General features: G+C 39.5%; 1 protein-coding gene across 6 annotated transcripts in view; it reads right to left on the reverse strand.

The window, feature by feature from the left end:
- Positions 1 to 18,314, reverse strand: part of FAM13A (family with sequence similarity 13 member A) — a 270,864-nt gene that overhangs the window by 32,283 nt on the left and 220,267 nt on the right. For all 6 annotated transcript variants that reach the window (XM_014452073.2, XM_006084613.3, XM_014452072.2 and 3 more), the window contains 3 exons: positions 13,030 to 13,106; positions 12,604 to 12,646; positions 2,524 to 2,671 (listed from right to left, as the gene is read on the reverse strand). In XM_014452073.2, coding sequence (XP_014307559.1) covers positions 2,524 to 2,671; positions 12,604 to 12,646; positions 13,030 to 13,106 — 268 coding nt within the window. The remainder of the gene's footprint in view (positions 1 to 2,523; positions 2,672 to 12,603; positions 12,647 to 13,029; positions 13,107 to 18,314) is intronic.

Below are 18,314 nucleotides of genomic sequence, written 5' to 3' on the forward strand. Positions count from 1 at the left end.
TATTGACTTATATGGTTTTGGTAGCTATTACTTCCACTTACATAATTTTGTTGCACTGATTTCACATTCATGGTTAAAATTAGTGCAGAGTTTATTCCTTACTGGAAAGTCACCATTTTGTTTGTTTCTTATTGAAGCTATAAGAAAAGATGATATTTTAGTGATTGGACTTACTGCTCTCATCTTAACTATACTTCATGCAAAAAATCCTTTATTTTAACTATACTTTTAACTATGTTACTGTTATAATATATGTAACTTTTTTTTAAAAATATATTTTATTGATTTTTTACAGAGAGGAAGGGAGAGAGACAGAGAGTTAGAAACATCGATGAGAGAGAAACACCGATCAGCTGCCTCCTGCACATCCCCCACTGGGGATGTGCCTGCAACCCAGGTACATGCCCTTGACCGGAATCGAACCTGGGACCCTTCAGTCCGCAGGCCGACGCTCTACCCACTGAGCCAAACCGGTTTCGGCAATATATGTAACTTGAGATTGAAAATAAATATATGATAAAAATGGCCACTGAAAGCTGTAATCAAATGATCAAAACAGTCTTGAAATGAGCCTATGTAGATTTTTAAGATATGCAAGTTCAATGACAAATGCAGGAATTGATTAAAAAAAAATTTAAAGCATGTTATCTCATAAACTACATGGATAACACGACTTACATTCCTAAGCCTATTAAAAATATATTTTTCCCAATAAGCTTTTTCTTTATTCTATCTAGTTTCCCAATACAAAATAAAAATGTTGGGGCCTTCGTATTACTATTATTTATCTGGAAGAAAGTTCTTAATATTAAGTTGTGCAATAATCTTGAGGAAACTATAAGTTAACCTTCAACCACTCTGGGGAACATTTTCAGCTTTTTATTTGCCTGTTAAACTATGTTGGAAGAGATTATAAATTTATGATTAACCAAGATAAAAATAATCAAACAGTCCATTTTAGGAGGAAGAGGAAGAACCTACCTGCCTCTTTACTGACTAAATCATCAAGACAATGTGGTTAATTTGAATTCTGACCAAAAATCCTAGTTCTTATTAGAGCTTTATGTTAATGTTATGGGGAAACCATATTACTGAAACCCAAATACAGTATTTGTTTTGACTACTGCTTTTTTCTTTTATTGGGGCAACAGTGGCTATTATGGTACTATTTCTGGGGGGGAGGAGCGGGGAGAGTGGTGTTTATAATGTCTGAATTAAAAACATACCAGGTTATTTCAAACAACACAAAACAAAAGAAGAACAACGAAATACTACCAGGAATGTATCACTTAAAAACAAAACAAAAATCCTGCATTTTGAAATTTTTCCCACCAGTGACTGTATCATGAGCTGGGAAGATCTCACAAAAATCTCAGCCCTACAGCCTAAACACATGCAAAGAACTAGAACGTGTTTCTTAGATTGAAAAGAGGGAAAAGTAGAATAAAAAACAGCTTTCGCTTCATTAAGCCCCGGGTGCCAGGAGCATAATAGAACTGCTATTGTTCACCTTGTGGTCTCTTTAGTTCACCATTTGGTAGCTCATCTAAGATCATTACCATAATGAGTACTTTTTGGTTAAAAAAAAATAAAAAAGGAGGGGAGGAGAAGAAGAAACAAGGAAACCCAGGCACTTTAAAAAGATTGCTTTCTCACAGCTGTGCTTCTCTGCTAAGTCACTGTGTTAAGGCATGTGCTGCTCTGAGCTTAGAAGCCTGACTTCTCCCTCTCCGCAGCCTCAAACGCACGCCTACAGAGGCAGATGGGCATTTGTTCTGGATACGCTCTGATCTGTGTTTGGATGCGAACACATGGATAGTGAGAGAACAGCAGCTTGATGACACTGTTCCAATATCCTTCCTGAAATATGGCTTTGACACGACGAGGATCCCCTCTTCTTCCTTACGAGTACATTTCTAACATTTTTTCTAACCAAAAATCTCTAGAGAAAACCATCTAAAACACTGTATTAGAGGCAATCAATAAGAAACACTTTAATGCAGAGTTCTCTTTAATTAGCAGATCCCTTATGTTTGCTAATCTGGATTTTTAAAAGTCTATAATAACAAGCACAGAAACACAACAAAGCAAACCAAAACAGCCCTGAAAAATGGGAAGGAGATTTAATGAAGAAGGTGGATGGCTGGCACGCAGTGGGGGACAAAGGGTTACACTGAGATGAAATCCTAAATGTGTACCGGCTCCTTAGGACTCTGCCTGGTACTATCAGAGGGAAGACGCTCCCCACAGCAGCACTCCCGGTGAGTGAAAAAGGAAAAAGAATAAGACTGCAAGGTGACACTGATAGCGGGCAAGCACATTTTCTTCCTTAGAGGGCAATTACTCTTGGCAGCACTAAACACGACACGTCCTATGCCAGGGAAAGGGTTTTTCAGTCGTTTAGAAACGCCGTCACACCTGCACGCAGAGCTGTCACTCTCACCCACACATGCCTCTCGGCTACACTCCTTTACCTACGCTTTTCCTTTATTAAATCACCCAAGCGTCAGGCAGCGACCCTACCTGCCCAGCTCTTCTCCTCACACAAGGCGGTCAGGTCCAGCCGGGGCACCTCCAAGACGAAGCTCTCCTGCGGGGTGTCGGCATCAGGAGTCCTCTGCAGTTTGGTGTCAGGGATGCTGGGGTGCTCCTGGATCTTCATCGTGGGGCTCTGCAATAACAACACAACGTCCCTAAGTCCCTACTGCTCGCCAAGACCCAAAAACGTCTGCAGCAAGTCCACTCCGTCCGGATGAGACCTCCCAAGCCACTGCTGCTGGTGCGCCCGGCACAGAAACCACAATCATAGCCTGATGCCCCTGGACATTGGCTGGTCACTCGCGAGCACAAAGCCACCGTCGGTCTGCGCTCCTTTAACTTTTCTTCTGCGAGAAAGGCAAGCTCCTCCGGACAGCGGCAGGCGGCTGGCGGTCTTGAAGATCACTGATTGGGGCCAGAAAGGAGGGAGAGGAGTTTGTTTCCTTAAAGGAGCTTGGCTCTCCAGACTGTAAACAACCACCCCGCTACCGTTGCTGCGAAGGCTGTGGGAGCAACATGGTGTCTTCTGCCGGCAGACTTCTTTGCCCCTTTGCGTAAACAGTCCCGAAAGGCCAGGAGCAGAGAGGCTGTGAACACTGCCCGCCCTGCAGGCTTAGATCAATTAAGAGGAGCGAGGCACATTCCCAGATTTCCTGCGGTGGTTTTCTCCCTGAGTGTGGGGAGAGCAGACTATTTATGGAGGAGCGCTGGGTATTAAAGAATCGTTGCGCAAATTCAAATAGCGCAGAGGTTTGGCACCTTATCTCAGCTAGCAGTAAGGAATATGGACTCTGGAAATGAGCCAGAATTATACAGGGAACACAACTTTTTTTTTTTTTTTTTAAGTAAAAAGCCAAGAGCTGGCAAGTCAGCGATGCATAATTTATATCTAACAAATATGCAACTGTCACTGTGTATTAAATACTCCGCTACACTTGGCTTTGCTTACTGGAGGCAACTACACCAGGCTGGAATATCTGGGGGAAGGGAACCCGCCCCCCGCCCCCCCCAAGGCTGCGATTTTAGCTAAGTGATTTTATCTTCTGAAAATTGCACTGAAATGAATTCTTTTTTTACCCTGATCTTTTGGTATCTCGTCACTTTCCCCTCTTTCATAAAATTATAAACAAAAGTGTTTACCCACAAACATATTTCTCAAGTAGCACTTAACCTGTACCAAAGATTTTCTTTGCGAAAAACTGGAAATTTACTTTAGCAAATATACCATCGTTAAATGAAAAAGACAAAAACATCTGGAAGTCATAAATGATTCCATAATGAGAAATGTTCTTATGCTTAAAATAAAGTACTACTAACATTTCCAGCTACTTTTAATAGCTATTCAACCTACTTTAATATCACCAGGGGAATAGCCGGAGCTTTTACTATTACCATGAAATGATGTGCAAGGACTGGCATTCTCTTCACATTTGGGATAAAATGAAATCTCATCACTCGCTTTATGATGAGCTACTAAAGTCAGATAGAAATGCCAAGTGAACCTGGGACTTTAAGATACTTCAAAAATGCTGCTTGCCTAGTGGGGGGAAAAAAACCCCAGATTATGCATTTATATGACAAGAATTACTTGTTCCTTGAGCTGAATCCTAAGTAACCAGTGCTGAGTGACTTATCTGGTGTTCAGCTTTTTAGAAGTTACAGGGCCAATCTGCCACCCATTGTGTGGCGTGTGTGTTAGAATCTGCATACAGCAAATGAACATTTTCTTAATTAAGATTTATGACAGCTGCTACACTTAAGAGTCATAAAAAGGTAGGACTATAGGAAATGCGATTCTGTGCTGCAAGTCTGGCATTTTCTTCACAAGGAATGTGACCGAGCCCCCGGAGCTGTGCAGCAGTGGAACAGACAGGGGCTTTGCTCACGGCCGACCTGCTAGTCACTAGCTCGGTGCCCCGGTGCCCCGGCTGGGCCACTCACTTCCCTCAGCCTCCATTTCCTGATCTATACAACCCGGCAATCACTCCAATCTGGGAAGCTCCTTTGAAGGTCTGAGAGAAGGTATGACAGGCCTCCAGCAGGGTGCTCGGAGCGATCATTCTTTTTACTATCAGGCACCCTGTGAAGAGGAGTAAAACACTGGCACGTCTCCAAGTGCTAGAGAAAGGAGCTGGAGAAGAGCCTACACAACCTGCTTTGAGATGACATGTGCTACAAGATAAGGCGGAGCAGAATTTTAGGTGCATTATCAAAAAAATTAGAGAACAAAACCACTTGTGTTCCCGTCAGGTGTCAGCAGCAGAAGTTTTGACTGGGGTGCAGACAGTGTGGGTCGGAGGGGCCGGGGAGGAGGGGAAAGTACAAAGGCAGGCGGGGCAGCAGGGTCCCCGTGGTCACAACAAAAGAAGAGGTTCCTGCAAAAGAAGAGGTTCCTGGTGGCCGGCTCTGGAGATACAAAAGGGGTTGGCAGATGCTGAGGGTGGACTGAGAAAGGCCGTGTATACTGGGCTAAGTTTGGATTTTATGCTGTAGGAGATAATAGAAAGCCATTGAAGGATTTTAAACACAGAGTAATAATGGCAAAATGTGTGTTTCCAGGAGACCTACAGGCCTGTGACCTGGGCTGTGCAGGCCACCAGGCTTCACTCCGCAAACCAGTCCCTGGCTCTGCTCCCTCCGGGCACTGCAGAGCTTGACATCAGACATGTAAAATCCTGAGATTCCACACATATACAAATTAATGTAAAAACGCATACTTTTTATGATTGCTACATCTGAATTAGCACCAATTTCAAAGTAAAAAAATTAAAAATTTTTTCTTCATTTTCTTTTTCCAAAACATATGAATTTCTATTTATTCCTTCAACAGCACGGTTTGGGGCACCCCCTCTATGCTGGGCTCTGTGTAAGACATGCAAGCTTCCTGCATATAGAGAGCTGGCATTCAGGGGAACAGGTTCGAGTACGTCCAGGCAAGTTTGGTGTAATACACCAATGGGCCACCTTGTGAATTAGTGAGCTGCCCGCCTTCAGTGTTCAAATAAAGTCCGAGAGCCAGGCATATGGGAGAGGGAGAGGGTACCACCCTGGGTGGGATGCGAGAATAGATAACCTCTGTAAGATTCTACTCTTCTAACGAAGAGAATCACGTCACCATTGTACTACTTTATTCAGTAATAATATATGTCACAAACTACATGTGTGTAACAGGGCTGTGCATTACATGTCAGCTGCATACAAAGGCAATTCATTTACTCATTCATTTAAGAAATAATTTTTTAGTACCTACTATGTGCTAGACAGGCACAAAACTTTAGTGGACAAAATAAGGCCTCTGTCTACTGAACCGTACCGAAGAGGACAGTTATTCAGAAAAAACATGTCAGGTGGCGATATGGACTATGGAGGAAACTAAAGCAGGGAAAGGAGGCTGGAGAGGGGGAGGCCTGTTATTTTATATTGGGTGGTTAGGGAGGTCCTGTCCAATATGAGCAGAGACGAAGGAAACGAGTGGGCAAGCCGTCGATGGAAAGAGCACTCCAGGAAGAGGGGAAGCAAGTGTAAAGGTCCCGAGGCGTGAGTATTTTGTAGCCTTTGAGGACTAGCAACGAGGTCATTGTACCTGGAGGCAGGGTCACCCCATTTGGGCATTTCGTATGTGCACTGTACCACATATAATGGGATATCATTCATAATGGAGACCTATGTCGACTTACAGGAGCTTTTGGACTTGCTGGCTGATTTCCTACACACCAGTGGAGCGGTCCCTCCTACACAGACCCCAGCCATGGACACACTTGGCACAGCACTCACTCACCAGCACACGCACATGCTCAGCCTGTCCAGCTGTGCTCTGACCATCCCTGAGGCCGCTCTTTCACTTGCCTGCTGCCCACAGAGGCCTGATTCCCAGTTGCTGGCTCCACTGGTCTCTGAACCTGACATGGCTGCCTGGCCGGTGGCTGCAGAGTGGACTCCTGGTGCGGGCACAGCGCTTATGCACAAGGGACCAGCAGTGCTGCTCAGGGGCGGCCCCTGGGGAAGCTGGGCTCTGTAGCAATATCCTAGCAGAAAACGACTCTCCCTTCAGACGCTAGTCAGCCTCAGCTGGGTGAGGCACCTCGCCAGACGGTTCCACTCTACTAGCCCTTACAATACATTCTGCACTTGTCTACTTGCTTGTCTGTTTCTCCTACTAGATAATTAATGTTAAAATGTCAGGGACATTCTCAAGTACCAAAATATTTTTAGTTTCAACTTTTGTTCTTTTTTTTTTTAAATATATTTTATTGGTTTTTTACAGAGAGGAAGGGAGAGGGATAGAGAGTTAGAAACATCAATGAGAGAGAAACATCGATCAGCTGCTTCCTGCACATCTCCTACTGGGGATGTGCCCGCAACCAAGGTACATGCCCTTGACCAGAATCGAACCTGGGACCCTTCAGTCCGCAGGTCGATGCTCTATCCGCTGAGCCAAACCGGTCAGGGCTCAACTTTTGTCCTTTATACGTCTTATAGCTTCAGTTAAATCAGAGAGTACATAAAGTCAATTTCACAATTTTCAACCGAGATGTCACACATTAAACCCTTGTCAAAATGTTGTGCCATATGAAAACACACTGAATATTCATGTACTGAAATAAACGGACTGGCTCTTAGGAGAGACAATATGGTATGGCAGATGGGTTTTAGATTCAGAGATGTGAGTTTAAATACCACCTTAGTAGCTATAAGATCTTCAGTGGGTAAACCTCTTTGTACTTTAGCTTCTTTTCTCTAATATAGAAGATGACTTCCTAAAGTTGTTGTGATGATTAAATTTAAAAAAATGTATAAAAACAGTCAGCCCAGAGTAACTATAAAAGAAATGTTATTTGCATTTATACACTATCTTCCTTTTGCATTCATTCATTTGGCACATGTTTATTGAACACATACTATGTCCTAAGCACTGGAATGACAAGAACTAACAAGATAATGGTCACAAGAATAAAAAAATTTACAACTATGTGGTGATGGATATTAACTACACTTACTGTGGTGATCATTTCACAATATATACAAATGTCAAAGCATATTGTAGACCTGAAACTAATATAATGTTATATGGTAATTATACCTCAACTTAAAAATCTGATAATAGAATTTAGCATGGAAGGCAGACATTGAACACCTAAGTGCCAAGTATCATGCATGTTCTAAAAGAAATACCCAGTATGCTAACAAACAAATAATGAGAGAGCTCACCTTGCCTGGGGCCTCAGGTAACATATCTCATTAGGGTCAAGGAACAAATAACTACGTCTATCCATCTGGCTGGGCTGGGCTTTTTCTATCCCCAGACTTTATTGATCCTGCTCCTTCTCTGGCTTCAAACAGTTGAAAAATTGCCCTACCCTCCTCCCTTCCCTGCACAGGCCACAGATAAGTAGCCTGACAGCTTAGCAGAGCCAGGAATGTCGAGGTCATAGAGTGTACTGAATAATGCAGTTTGCACAGGAAGGAACCACACACTGTTAATAGAAGGACCACATGGAACCATAAATATTTACTGTTTGGCCTGACAAGAGAGGAAAATGGACATAACAAATTTTCAAAATCCATGTGAACTGCAAAGCTTCAGTCATCTTTCGAGACTGGATGGAACCAGAAATGAATCTAAACAAGTAAAGCCTTTTAGTTTTTCTGGTTCTAACATTATAACCAATAACAAAATCCTAAAGCTTCCATGAAATACAGTGAATTTGAAATAACAGAGCCATCCATTTCATAAATACTTGTTAATGGGTCCGTTTCAGAATCTATCTCAGACTTTCTCAGGGAAAAATGAAGTCTGCACTTGAGATCTTGTGATCAATATTAATTCTCAGCCTTGCCTTCTCTCCTTTCTCCCTCGTCTCTCTTCTTTTCCTTCTTTCTGCTTTATTTTTTTTGAAGCAGGATTATTTATTATGAATGTCTTGTTTGTTATCGAAGGTATGCTCCTAAGCTCTCCTAAGCAGTAGGCTTAGAATGCAAAAAGAATGTAAAAGTATCTTTGAAGAATTTAACCTTCATTAACCTTATACTACTGACATAAAATCTCCCCCAGATAATATAATGCCCTTCCATGTAGTGAATAATTCTTACATGGTTTGCTTTTTGACAAAGTGATTTAAGTATAAATTTATAATTTTACTATCATGGATTTTATACTGAAGCATAATATATTTCCACAACAGAAAATAACTTATCAGAAGGAATCAAATAGAAGCATAAGGTATAAACTCAATTTAAACAGAAGTCTGAAAAATCTGTATTTTCAGGGATAATTTTTAGAACCTAGAATTTGCTAGTTTTAAGGATGACTTCTCTTCAGATCCTTTCAGTGGTTAATTTAGTTTAAAAATAGAAGACAATAATGTTGTGAAGGCCTGGGGGGGTGGGCAGGGGCTCGGTGGAGGGGGGCAAAGAGGGTACATCTGTAATACTGTCAACAATAAAAAAATTATAAAGTAAAAAAATAGAAAAAAAATAAACAAAAGAACATACCCAAATAAATCATACTTACAGTGTCGGCATTTTGAAGTGACTCAACTTTGTGTTTCATTATCAATACGTCACCAAATAGATTTTAGTACAAACCATTTAAGAAACTCAGATAAGGCCCTGGCTAGGTAGCTCATTTGGTTAGAACCTTGTCCTGACACACCAAGGTTGTGGGTTCGATCCCCAGTCAGGACACATACAAGAAGCAACCAATGAATGCATAAGTAAGTGGAACTACAAATTGATGTTTCTCTCTCTTTCTCTCCTTTCCCTTCCTCTCTCTCTCTCTCTCTCTCTCTCTCTCTCTCTCTCTCTCTAAAATGAAACTCAGATAAAATAGAAAATGGATAACTCTCATTCACTGTCTGAGATTGCAGAAGACTGTGTAAGATTAGTAGCATAATTATAAGAAATTAAAAAGATGAACAACACAGTTGGATAAGCCCATTTTCACTTTTTAGCACATTCATTCAAACAAAACCACATTTAAGGCTGCAAAATGATTACTTAATAAATATAGTTGCATTTATGTCTGCATTTGCCTTGGAGAAGCAGACTCTGAGACAAGCTTCTCTTTACAGAGCATTTGAGGCTGAAGGTCAGGGTTCCTCATTCAAATGGAAATAAATTCTGGTCAAAACAAGAGAGATAAACCACCTTTCCCTAACAGGTGTCATATGCTGTATCTTGCATGAAAGTGAGAGTTTACAAGGAGAATTTAATAGACAATAATATTAACGAAGATAAAATTTGCCTTAATGGCCCTGGCTGGTATGACTCGGTTGAGCGTCATCCCATGCACCTAAAGGTTGCTGGTTCGATACCCTGTCAGGGTACCTACAAGGCAACTGATGGATGTTTTTTCTCACATTGGGTTCTTCTCTGGCAAATCAATAAAAGATATTTTAAAAAAGATTTTTAAAAATTTGCCTTAATGGAAAATTAAATTGGAAACATTGTCATGTCAATTTTGGCATGTATATTTTGGCATCTCAATCTGATGCTGTAGGAGCCCTGAAAGAAAATATTGGCTCAACAGAATTTGAGGAGCAGTAACCAAAGTCTAGATTTATTTTTCATCTCTGAAATTTAGAAATTATTGTGGTGTTACCAGAAAACCACATTAACTATTTCAGTTGGATAATGTTCTAGAACAGGGGTGGGCAAACTTTTTGACTCGAGGGCCACAATGGGTTCTTAAACTGGACCGGAGGGCCGGAACAAAAGCATGGATGGAGTGTTTGTGTGAACTAATATAAATTCAAAGTAAACATCATTACATAAAAGGGTACGGTCTTTTTTTTTTTTTTAGTTTTATTCATTTCAAACGGGCCGGATCCGGCCCGCCGGCCGTAGTTTGCCCACGGCTGTTTTAGAAAGTGCTACATATATTAGAAAATAAACAATTACAAAACAAACAAGGGAAAGAAGTTTTAAAAAGGAAGATGGGTCTATCACAGCCCTTCAAAAACGATGTATTTCCGTCAGTGCAAGAAGCACGTGCCTCCGTGAGTAGAAACACAATCCCACAAGACAATATCCCAGTGATGTCTTTTTCCTCCTTTGGTGCAGTTGTGAAAGGTGACACAAGAGCTTAATCTAGATTTTAACTCACTGCATAGGTTTATCTCCTAGCTAAAATTATTATGATGACCATGATTATTAATAGCGAATGAGTAAGGAGTGCCAACAGTGGGCTAGGTGCTGATTAGTAACTGCACATGGGTGGCACATGTAAAAATAGGTCCTGGCAGGTAAAAAAGGGTTGGAGATTCTTTCCCCATGATTCAGCCACGGCCACGGGAGCCAGCCACAGAAATACCAAGGCAAACTGAGTCCAGTATGAGTTAAGTTTGCGTGCCAGTTGGAATTTATGAGTTAATGTTATGAAGTTCATCCACAAAGGTTGCCCTGCACCCTTTGAGCTCATAAAGAATAACAGGCACACAAGGGAAGAACTGAGAAGACCTCTCCAGAAGGCTGGCAAAGCAATTTTCTTTAAAATAACGATCAATGGCATGATAAGTAGGTGCTTGCTGTGATCAGAGGAAGAGAGCAGAGAAAGGATAAAACCAAAAGAAAACAAAACAACAATATCCCAGGGAAACTATGCTCTGAGAAAAGGTACTTAGGGACAAGAAAAGAATGTCAGCTTGTTGCGTGGGTCCCACGGAAGGCAGTTGGAAATGAGAGATGAAAGAAATGGCTCAGAAAGAGGCCATTCGTGAAGTCAGAAAGAGGAAGCGTTTCCCTACTCTTATCTGACTGGGTTAATGAAGAAGTATCCATGACAAGAACTGAATAGAGGATTATGCGGAGCCCACGGCCATTAATTTCCAGCATTTTTATGGCAACTTTTACATGAATGTGCATTTTTCTAGGAAAGGTCCACAGCTTTTAGATCTGTAATCTGCTAGATTATAAAACCCTATGGAGGCAGGGGCTGCTGCAGCTGCTATGAAATCCCAGCTCCTACCCCAGTACCTGCACATAGTAGAGCTTAATGTAAGTTCTTGAATAAATCCATCAGTGAATTAGGTCCGTGCCCAACAAAGATTAGGATTCACTAGGTTAGAGGGAGAGTTCTATGTATAATTAATATATCAAGAGTAGATTCCAGGTTGAGAAAAGCTTTAATTCTTGCCAAAAAGAAAACACAATAAGAAGAAAGGTGGAGTTGGAAGCATGAGGCAGTAGTAGAGGACATATACACACGAATGAAAAATGAAGCTGAGCACACGGAACGGAAGCCAGAATTGGGAGCAAGGGAACCAAATGCTCGGGTCAGCCTGGTGATGGCCTCCGAGGACAGCAGGGAAGCCGGGCGAGTCACCGAAACATTAAGATATAGACGACGTAATGGAGTTAGGTATTTTTTCCATTTTGTCTACTTAAAATAAGACACAAAACTCAGAAAATGAATTGGATTTAATAACTCAAACTGATGTTATGATAATCTGAAAGTTAATGAGATAATCCCTGTGAGAGAGCCACTAAAACTCACTTTCTATTTCAATCACTTAAAAATGCATAAAATCATGGAAAACCCAACCAGGAGCTTTGATGTTTTGTTTTATTTTATTTTTAAATATATTTTTATTGATTTCAGAGAGGAAGGGAGAGGGAGAGAGAGCTAGAAACATCAATGATGAGAGAGAATCATGGATCGGCTTCTTCCTGCACGCCCCCCACTGGGGATCGAGTCCACAACCCCGGCATGTGCCCAGACTGGGAACTGAACTGGGACCTCCTGGTTCATAGGTAACGCTCAACCACTGAGCCACGCCGGCCGGGCAATGTTTTGTTTTATTTTTAAGAAAAAACCTAAAGAGAAATCTCCATGCTGCTCAAGTTTATTGTGCAAGTAAAAATCAAAGAATTGAAAAAGCAAAAGAATGGCATTCTTACGTTTTCTCAAGTAATATTTATGTCCCCGTATTTACTTTTCTAACCAATCACAGTCCTGCCCCTCAATCTTATTACCCCTTACTGACAGGCTAACAACGCTTCCCGTGTACTCTCAGGAAAATACCAACAGTCCTGTCACAGTTACAGTCTTACTTGTTAGCGACTTACCTCAAAATGCTGGCTGTGGCCACTGTCTTTTTCATTTTCTTTCCTATAAACAATAACAAAAAGTGTCACGAAGTGTCAATCTGTTTTATAACAATGCTTTTCATCCACTGAAATTATAATTTACTTTAAAAGTAGGCTGAGTAGCTCTAAATAAAATTCCTATAAAATTCAAAACCGAAAGAAAACAAAAAAGTAATAAGAATAAAACAAAAGTAGAAATACAAACATGAATATGGTATTTGGCTTTAATAGCACCAGGGTAGATTTTTTTATTCTAAGTATTTTCCTTGCTATAAAACACTGCTGGTAAACATACAGTCCATTAAGTCTATTCATTTTAGTTCTTATAATGCACATTGCATTAAGTAAAACAAAAAAATCTATTCAAACTCATAAAAAAATATGAGGAGAAAATTCTAAAATTACCTGTCATCAGACATCAGTTCAATATGATCAGTTCTAGCACTCTCATGAGATGGGGTGGAGTTGAGACTTTCCATATTCTGTAACAAAACAAATCATTGGGTGCCCAGTAGAAATGGTAAGAAATATGCAACAGCATACTCTGCCTTCTTTAAAACAGAAAAATTAGATAATATGTAGATATAACTAATTCTTGTCCTTGTATTTCTATGTTTGTTAAAACTAGTAAAATGATGACAGCTTATTATTATACACTGCTTGAAGAAAAGTGTATATTGAATTTTATCATTTCTTTAACAAAGATATCTGACAGCATCATAGAAATGGACATTTTGCCCGATAGTGTGCTTGTTAGGTACTCTCCACATTTTATAACTAAACATAGCAAAACTCAGGTTGTCAGAATATGAGGATGGCATTAGAACTAGAATAGAGGAATCTGACCTTGAAACTGATCAAAAACTGATGTAACACTCCTTATTTAACAACTTTCATACATATTGCCAATATGATCTGGGGTAATATATAGCTATGCTATAAAATACCCATAAAAAGAAATGGGGTTGTCTTAACCTTTCTGCAATGTTTAATGTTAATCTTTACATCTGCTAAGATAAAAAATACAAATGGGAAACCTACTTTGAATGGCATGTATTTCACGCTGACCAGGAGGGCGTAATGCTTATCATGAGGGATATCTGCAAGTTTTTTTGACTGCCTCTGTGAATACCAGGCAATGCTTTCCACAAACAATTCGGATGACTGAGCACAGAATAAGTGAGCATTCCCCATGAAGGAAGATTGTAAATAAGCAAACGAGCACATTTACATTTAGCAGACTCAAGAACATAACTGCCTTAGAGACTTGGATCTGAATATCATTGAACTCAAAGATTCATATCTGCAATAAAGGCCATGAAGCATAATTCACCTATTCTGTGTCATTGAAATAACCTACACACATACTGAAGCAACATGTATTCACCTACATATTTATAAACCCCCATTATGAAAAACTCTTTACAAAGTAAATTTGATTAAGGATCACAATACTCCCATGAAACTGACATATATTTAAAATCTCCAAAATACAACAACAACAACAACCTATTAGGATAAAAAACAAATCTTTGACTTGGTAAATAGATGCATTATTTTCCTTTTATGTTGGTTTGGCCAACTTGTCTACAATTCTTAAAGTTTAAAATACTAGGCTTCATCAAAGAATAGAAACTAAGGGAAACAGCATAATATAATAGTTATAATGATGGCTCTGGAGTCAGACTGTTTGGGTTTGGATCCTAATTTTATCATTTAGCAACCATATGACCCTACTTGACCCTCAATTTGCCCATGTGGAAATGGAGATGGCAACATTACTCAACACAGGGGTGGTCATGAGATTAAATGACATAATACAGTTAAAGCAGTAGAATTATACCTGGTACATTTAATGAATATTAGCTGTTGTTGATATTATTATTCTTTCTAAAACTATGAAACCCCCAAGGACAATATTTTACTACTTGTCCACAGTGAAGATGATGTCCCAGGAACTGAAAGACAGTGTTTGTGTTTGCTATTGAACAAGGATTTACATGCTGAGATAATTTACACCGTTAGATAATTTTAGAATAAACCTGAGAACTTTAAAAAAATGACAATAATTATATTCCCGTTTTTGTTACTCTAAAGCTTAAGTAGCTTAGGTTACAAGAAGCCTCTTTAAAATGGCTCTCATTTAACCAAAGCAGAATTGCTCCTATTACCAGGGAAGTGATCTTCTTGATAAAGGGTGATGTATCTATGACAAAGAATCTTTGTTTGTTCTCATAGGTAATCTTTAATAGATTATCAAAATCTTTAGTGCAAGATCTAGTGCAATAGTATTAGGTTTTCCTAAAGTTCTGAAACATGAATTCTTAGAGAAAGCATAACCAGATCATTTTAAAACAGTGTCAATAACATACTTTTATAATGATATGCAAATGACTATTTCCAAAGACATACAAATTTTTAGATTAAGGCTAAGAAATATTCAGAAAGGGAGAACAGAAAATAAGCCATAATAGCATTATATAAATGCAAAGATATTTCCGTAGGACGATGTCAGAAGATTGTTTTTTTTCCTAACAGAAAGAACCAAGATATAACTGATATAGGTTTTGAGAATTAAAAAGAAAAAAAAAAGAAAGTATAGATAGGTATGTTATACAATAGGAAGCTTTGCAAAAAGCAGTTGAAAATGTGAGAAAGTTTAGCTGATCTCCAGGGATAAAACAAGTAGTAACTTCTTCAACTCCCTCCCCACTCCACTTTTTTCAGTGTTCGGTCCAAATGTTTAAGAACTCCCCAAGGACCCGAGTTTTTATAGATGTAACTGACAAATGGTGACTTTCCGTACTGTTCAGTCGTCCTCTCTAAAGCTTTATAAGAATTCCTACTTTCATGCCGTCCTCCACACATTTGAGACTGTTGAATATTCATGGTCTGCTTTTACAAAGCAGCATGCAAGTACACAGTGTTCCTTTGCTAAGGTAGTTGGATTGCCCTCCTATACCTTTTGGAAACAGGAACATGTGAAGAATGTGTTACAACTGGCAACCTACCTCAATTTTTTTCAGAACGAACCTAACAAGGGTAGTAAAGATCTATGAATGCAGTAACGAAAATACCTATTTCCCTGGGAGCAAAATGTTTTATAAATTCTGACTTCCATTCTTGCCTAGGATTTAGAGAGGTAAAATTAAGATAAGAGATAATATCGTAATTCCTCCACTTCCTTGAGGTGGGGAAAGGGAAGAATGTAATGGTCAGGTCAAAATGAAGGCTGAAATATAGAATGCTTTCATTGTATGAGAAATATGCTACTGGACTTTCAAATGTTCTGTTGTTGTTATTAGTACTTGTCTTAGGAGAAAATACTGGCTCAATGCCTTTTGAAGGTTTTGAACTGTTTTATGTCCAAAACTCTTCTCTAGGTGTGATAAGAGCAGTTCATTAATGTTTTCATTTATTAAAGGTTGAAGTTAATAGAATTCTTACAAAAATGTTTTATTGCATTAACTTTTAATATGCCTTCTAAAGTTGTAATCTTTTAAATAGGTAATTTAAGAAATAGCAAAGAACAGAGTATGACTTTGTAATATAATGAAATTGCTTCTTGAGGTGTATTTTTTTCAAAGTCAGGTAAAGCCTTATTTATAATGCAGAAAATTTTGCCTCATATAAGTCCTACGAGTGACTTTCAAAATACACACATTTGCTATGATATAATTTGGAAAATTTTTGAGTGTCAGAAGGGACATTTAAGAACTATACCTTTAAATTATAAAAGAACCTCAAATTTAAAAAGAGCAAAAGCCTCTAAAAAAGCTTTAGGCTGTGGATTTTATTTTCAATTCTTACCCCCAGCTCTGTTTTGGCATTGAAGCTAAGGCTCAAAACCTGTTTGACCACTGAAGCACATGAAACCACTTGGAGCAAAAACAAATTTGTCTTCTCAAACTGTAAAATGCTGACAAAGCCTTTATAGAGGACACCAAGAGAAAAAAGAAAAAGAAAAAAAAGAAAGAAAAAAAAAAGAAATGCCTTTTCTCAATATACAAACAGCTCAGTCTGACGGCTACATGGAATGCTTCTAGTCAAAACAGGCTCATTATTCTAACCTTGAGCTCTAGGAGAAGGAGAATATTTGATATATTCTCATGAATCTCTTTGTGTTCCCTTTTGTACATTTTACTGCTTAAAACTATATAAATTAACCCATATTAAAAAATAACTACTGGCACTATTAAAAAATAACTACTGGCACTGTTAAGAGATGCCTCTGGAAGAGCTTGCCAGCTGTCCACCCAATTCCATCCTTTTCGTCCACAAGAACACATCCCCTGGCTCCTCTGCAATGGGAGAGGGCCAAGCGACCAACTTGCCTCCAACATATGAGAAGCAATGTGTCTCCAACATATGAGAAGCAATGTGTGTGGCTTCCAGACCTGGTCATGACACTAACTCACCAGGTACATGCCTCAGCATTCAATCTCTCTCTCTCTCTCTCTCTCTCTCTCTCTCTCTGAGGTGGAATGGAGATGAAAACCACCAGAGTGCCGGGAAGCTACCTGCTGAAGACGGCAGAGTGGGAGTTGGCCTGGGGCCCTGAAAAACTGTATGGAGCAAGCCCTCGACTCCTCTCTCCAGCCCGAAACTCCTGCTCTAGACGGTCACAGGAGAAGTAACGTTTACTATGTCCAAGACATTGTGTTTTGGGTCTTTTTGTTATCAGGTTACCCTAAACAATATGGCAACCGTTCACTCACTCTTCCCCCCAGCACATGTTTAGTGAGTGTCTGACCATCTGGGCATGGGGGTGCAATGGTGAGCCAGACACACACCTGTCCTTGTCACCATGACACTTGTATTTTGGTTACTGCTCCAACTGCAGTTTGTTACATTGTTTATATTACCTTGATTTCTGTAATAGGTTCTATCTGACTACAAATGTAAACATAAAATTCAAAGCCAGCACATTCTTTTCTTACTCAATAGAATACAAGGAAAATGAATCATAGATGTGTGTAAAAACATGATGAGATTAAAAAGTTAGAAGCTGTGGTACATTTGTGCAATGGAATACTACTTGGCCATAAAAAGAAAGAAATCATATCTTTTGTGATAGCATGAATGGACCAGAATATTACGCTAAGTGAAATAAGCCAATCAGAGAGACAAACACCATATGATTTCCTCATGTGTGGAACAAACAAAATAGAAACAGACTGACAGCTGTCAGAGGGGAAGAGGGCTGGAGGAGAGGTTAAATAGGTGAAGGGATTAAGTGGAAAAAAAAAAACCCAACAACAAAACACACACCTCAGATACAGACTACAGTATGGTGATTACCAGAGGAAAAGGAGGGTGGGGAGGGGGTGTAGAGGAGGGAAAAGGGGAATAAATGGGGACTGAAGGATTTTGGGTAATGAATACAATATACAGATGATCTATAATAATAATAAAAGCATAATATGCTAATTAGACCTGACTTCACGAAAGCGGGGCTGCGAGGAAGGCCTACTCTTATACAAATTTCGTGCATCGGACCTCTAGTGTATTATAAAATTGCACACTTGAAACCTATATAATTTTATTAACCAATGTAAACCCAATAAATTCATAGAAATCTTTTTAAAAAATGTAGAGTACTCACTTTTCTTAGATTATGAGTAGCCTGTGGTTAAAACACAGGTGCTATGTGAAGGAGGCAGTGGGGAAAAACCATTCGAGTTTCTGAT

This window comes from Myotis lucifugus, unplaced genomic scaffold (genome assembly GCF_000147115.1).
Source record: "Myotis lucifugus unplaced genomic scaffold, Myoluc2.0 scaffold_12, whole genome shotgun sequence".
NCBI lineage: Eukaryota > Metazoa > Chordata > Mammalia > Chiroptera > Vespertilionidae > Myotis > Myotis lucifugus.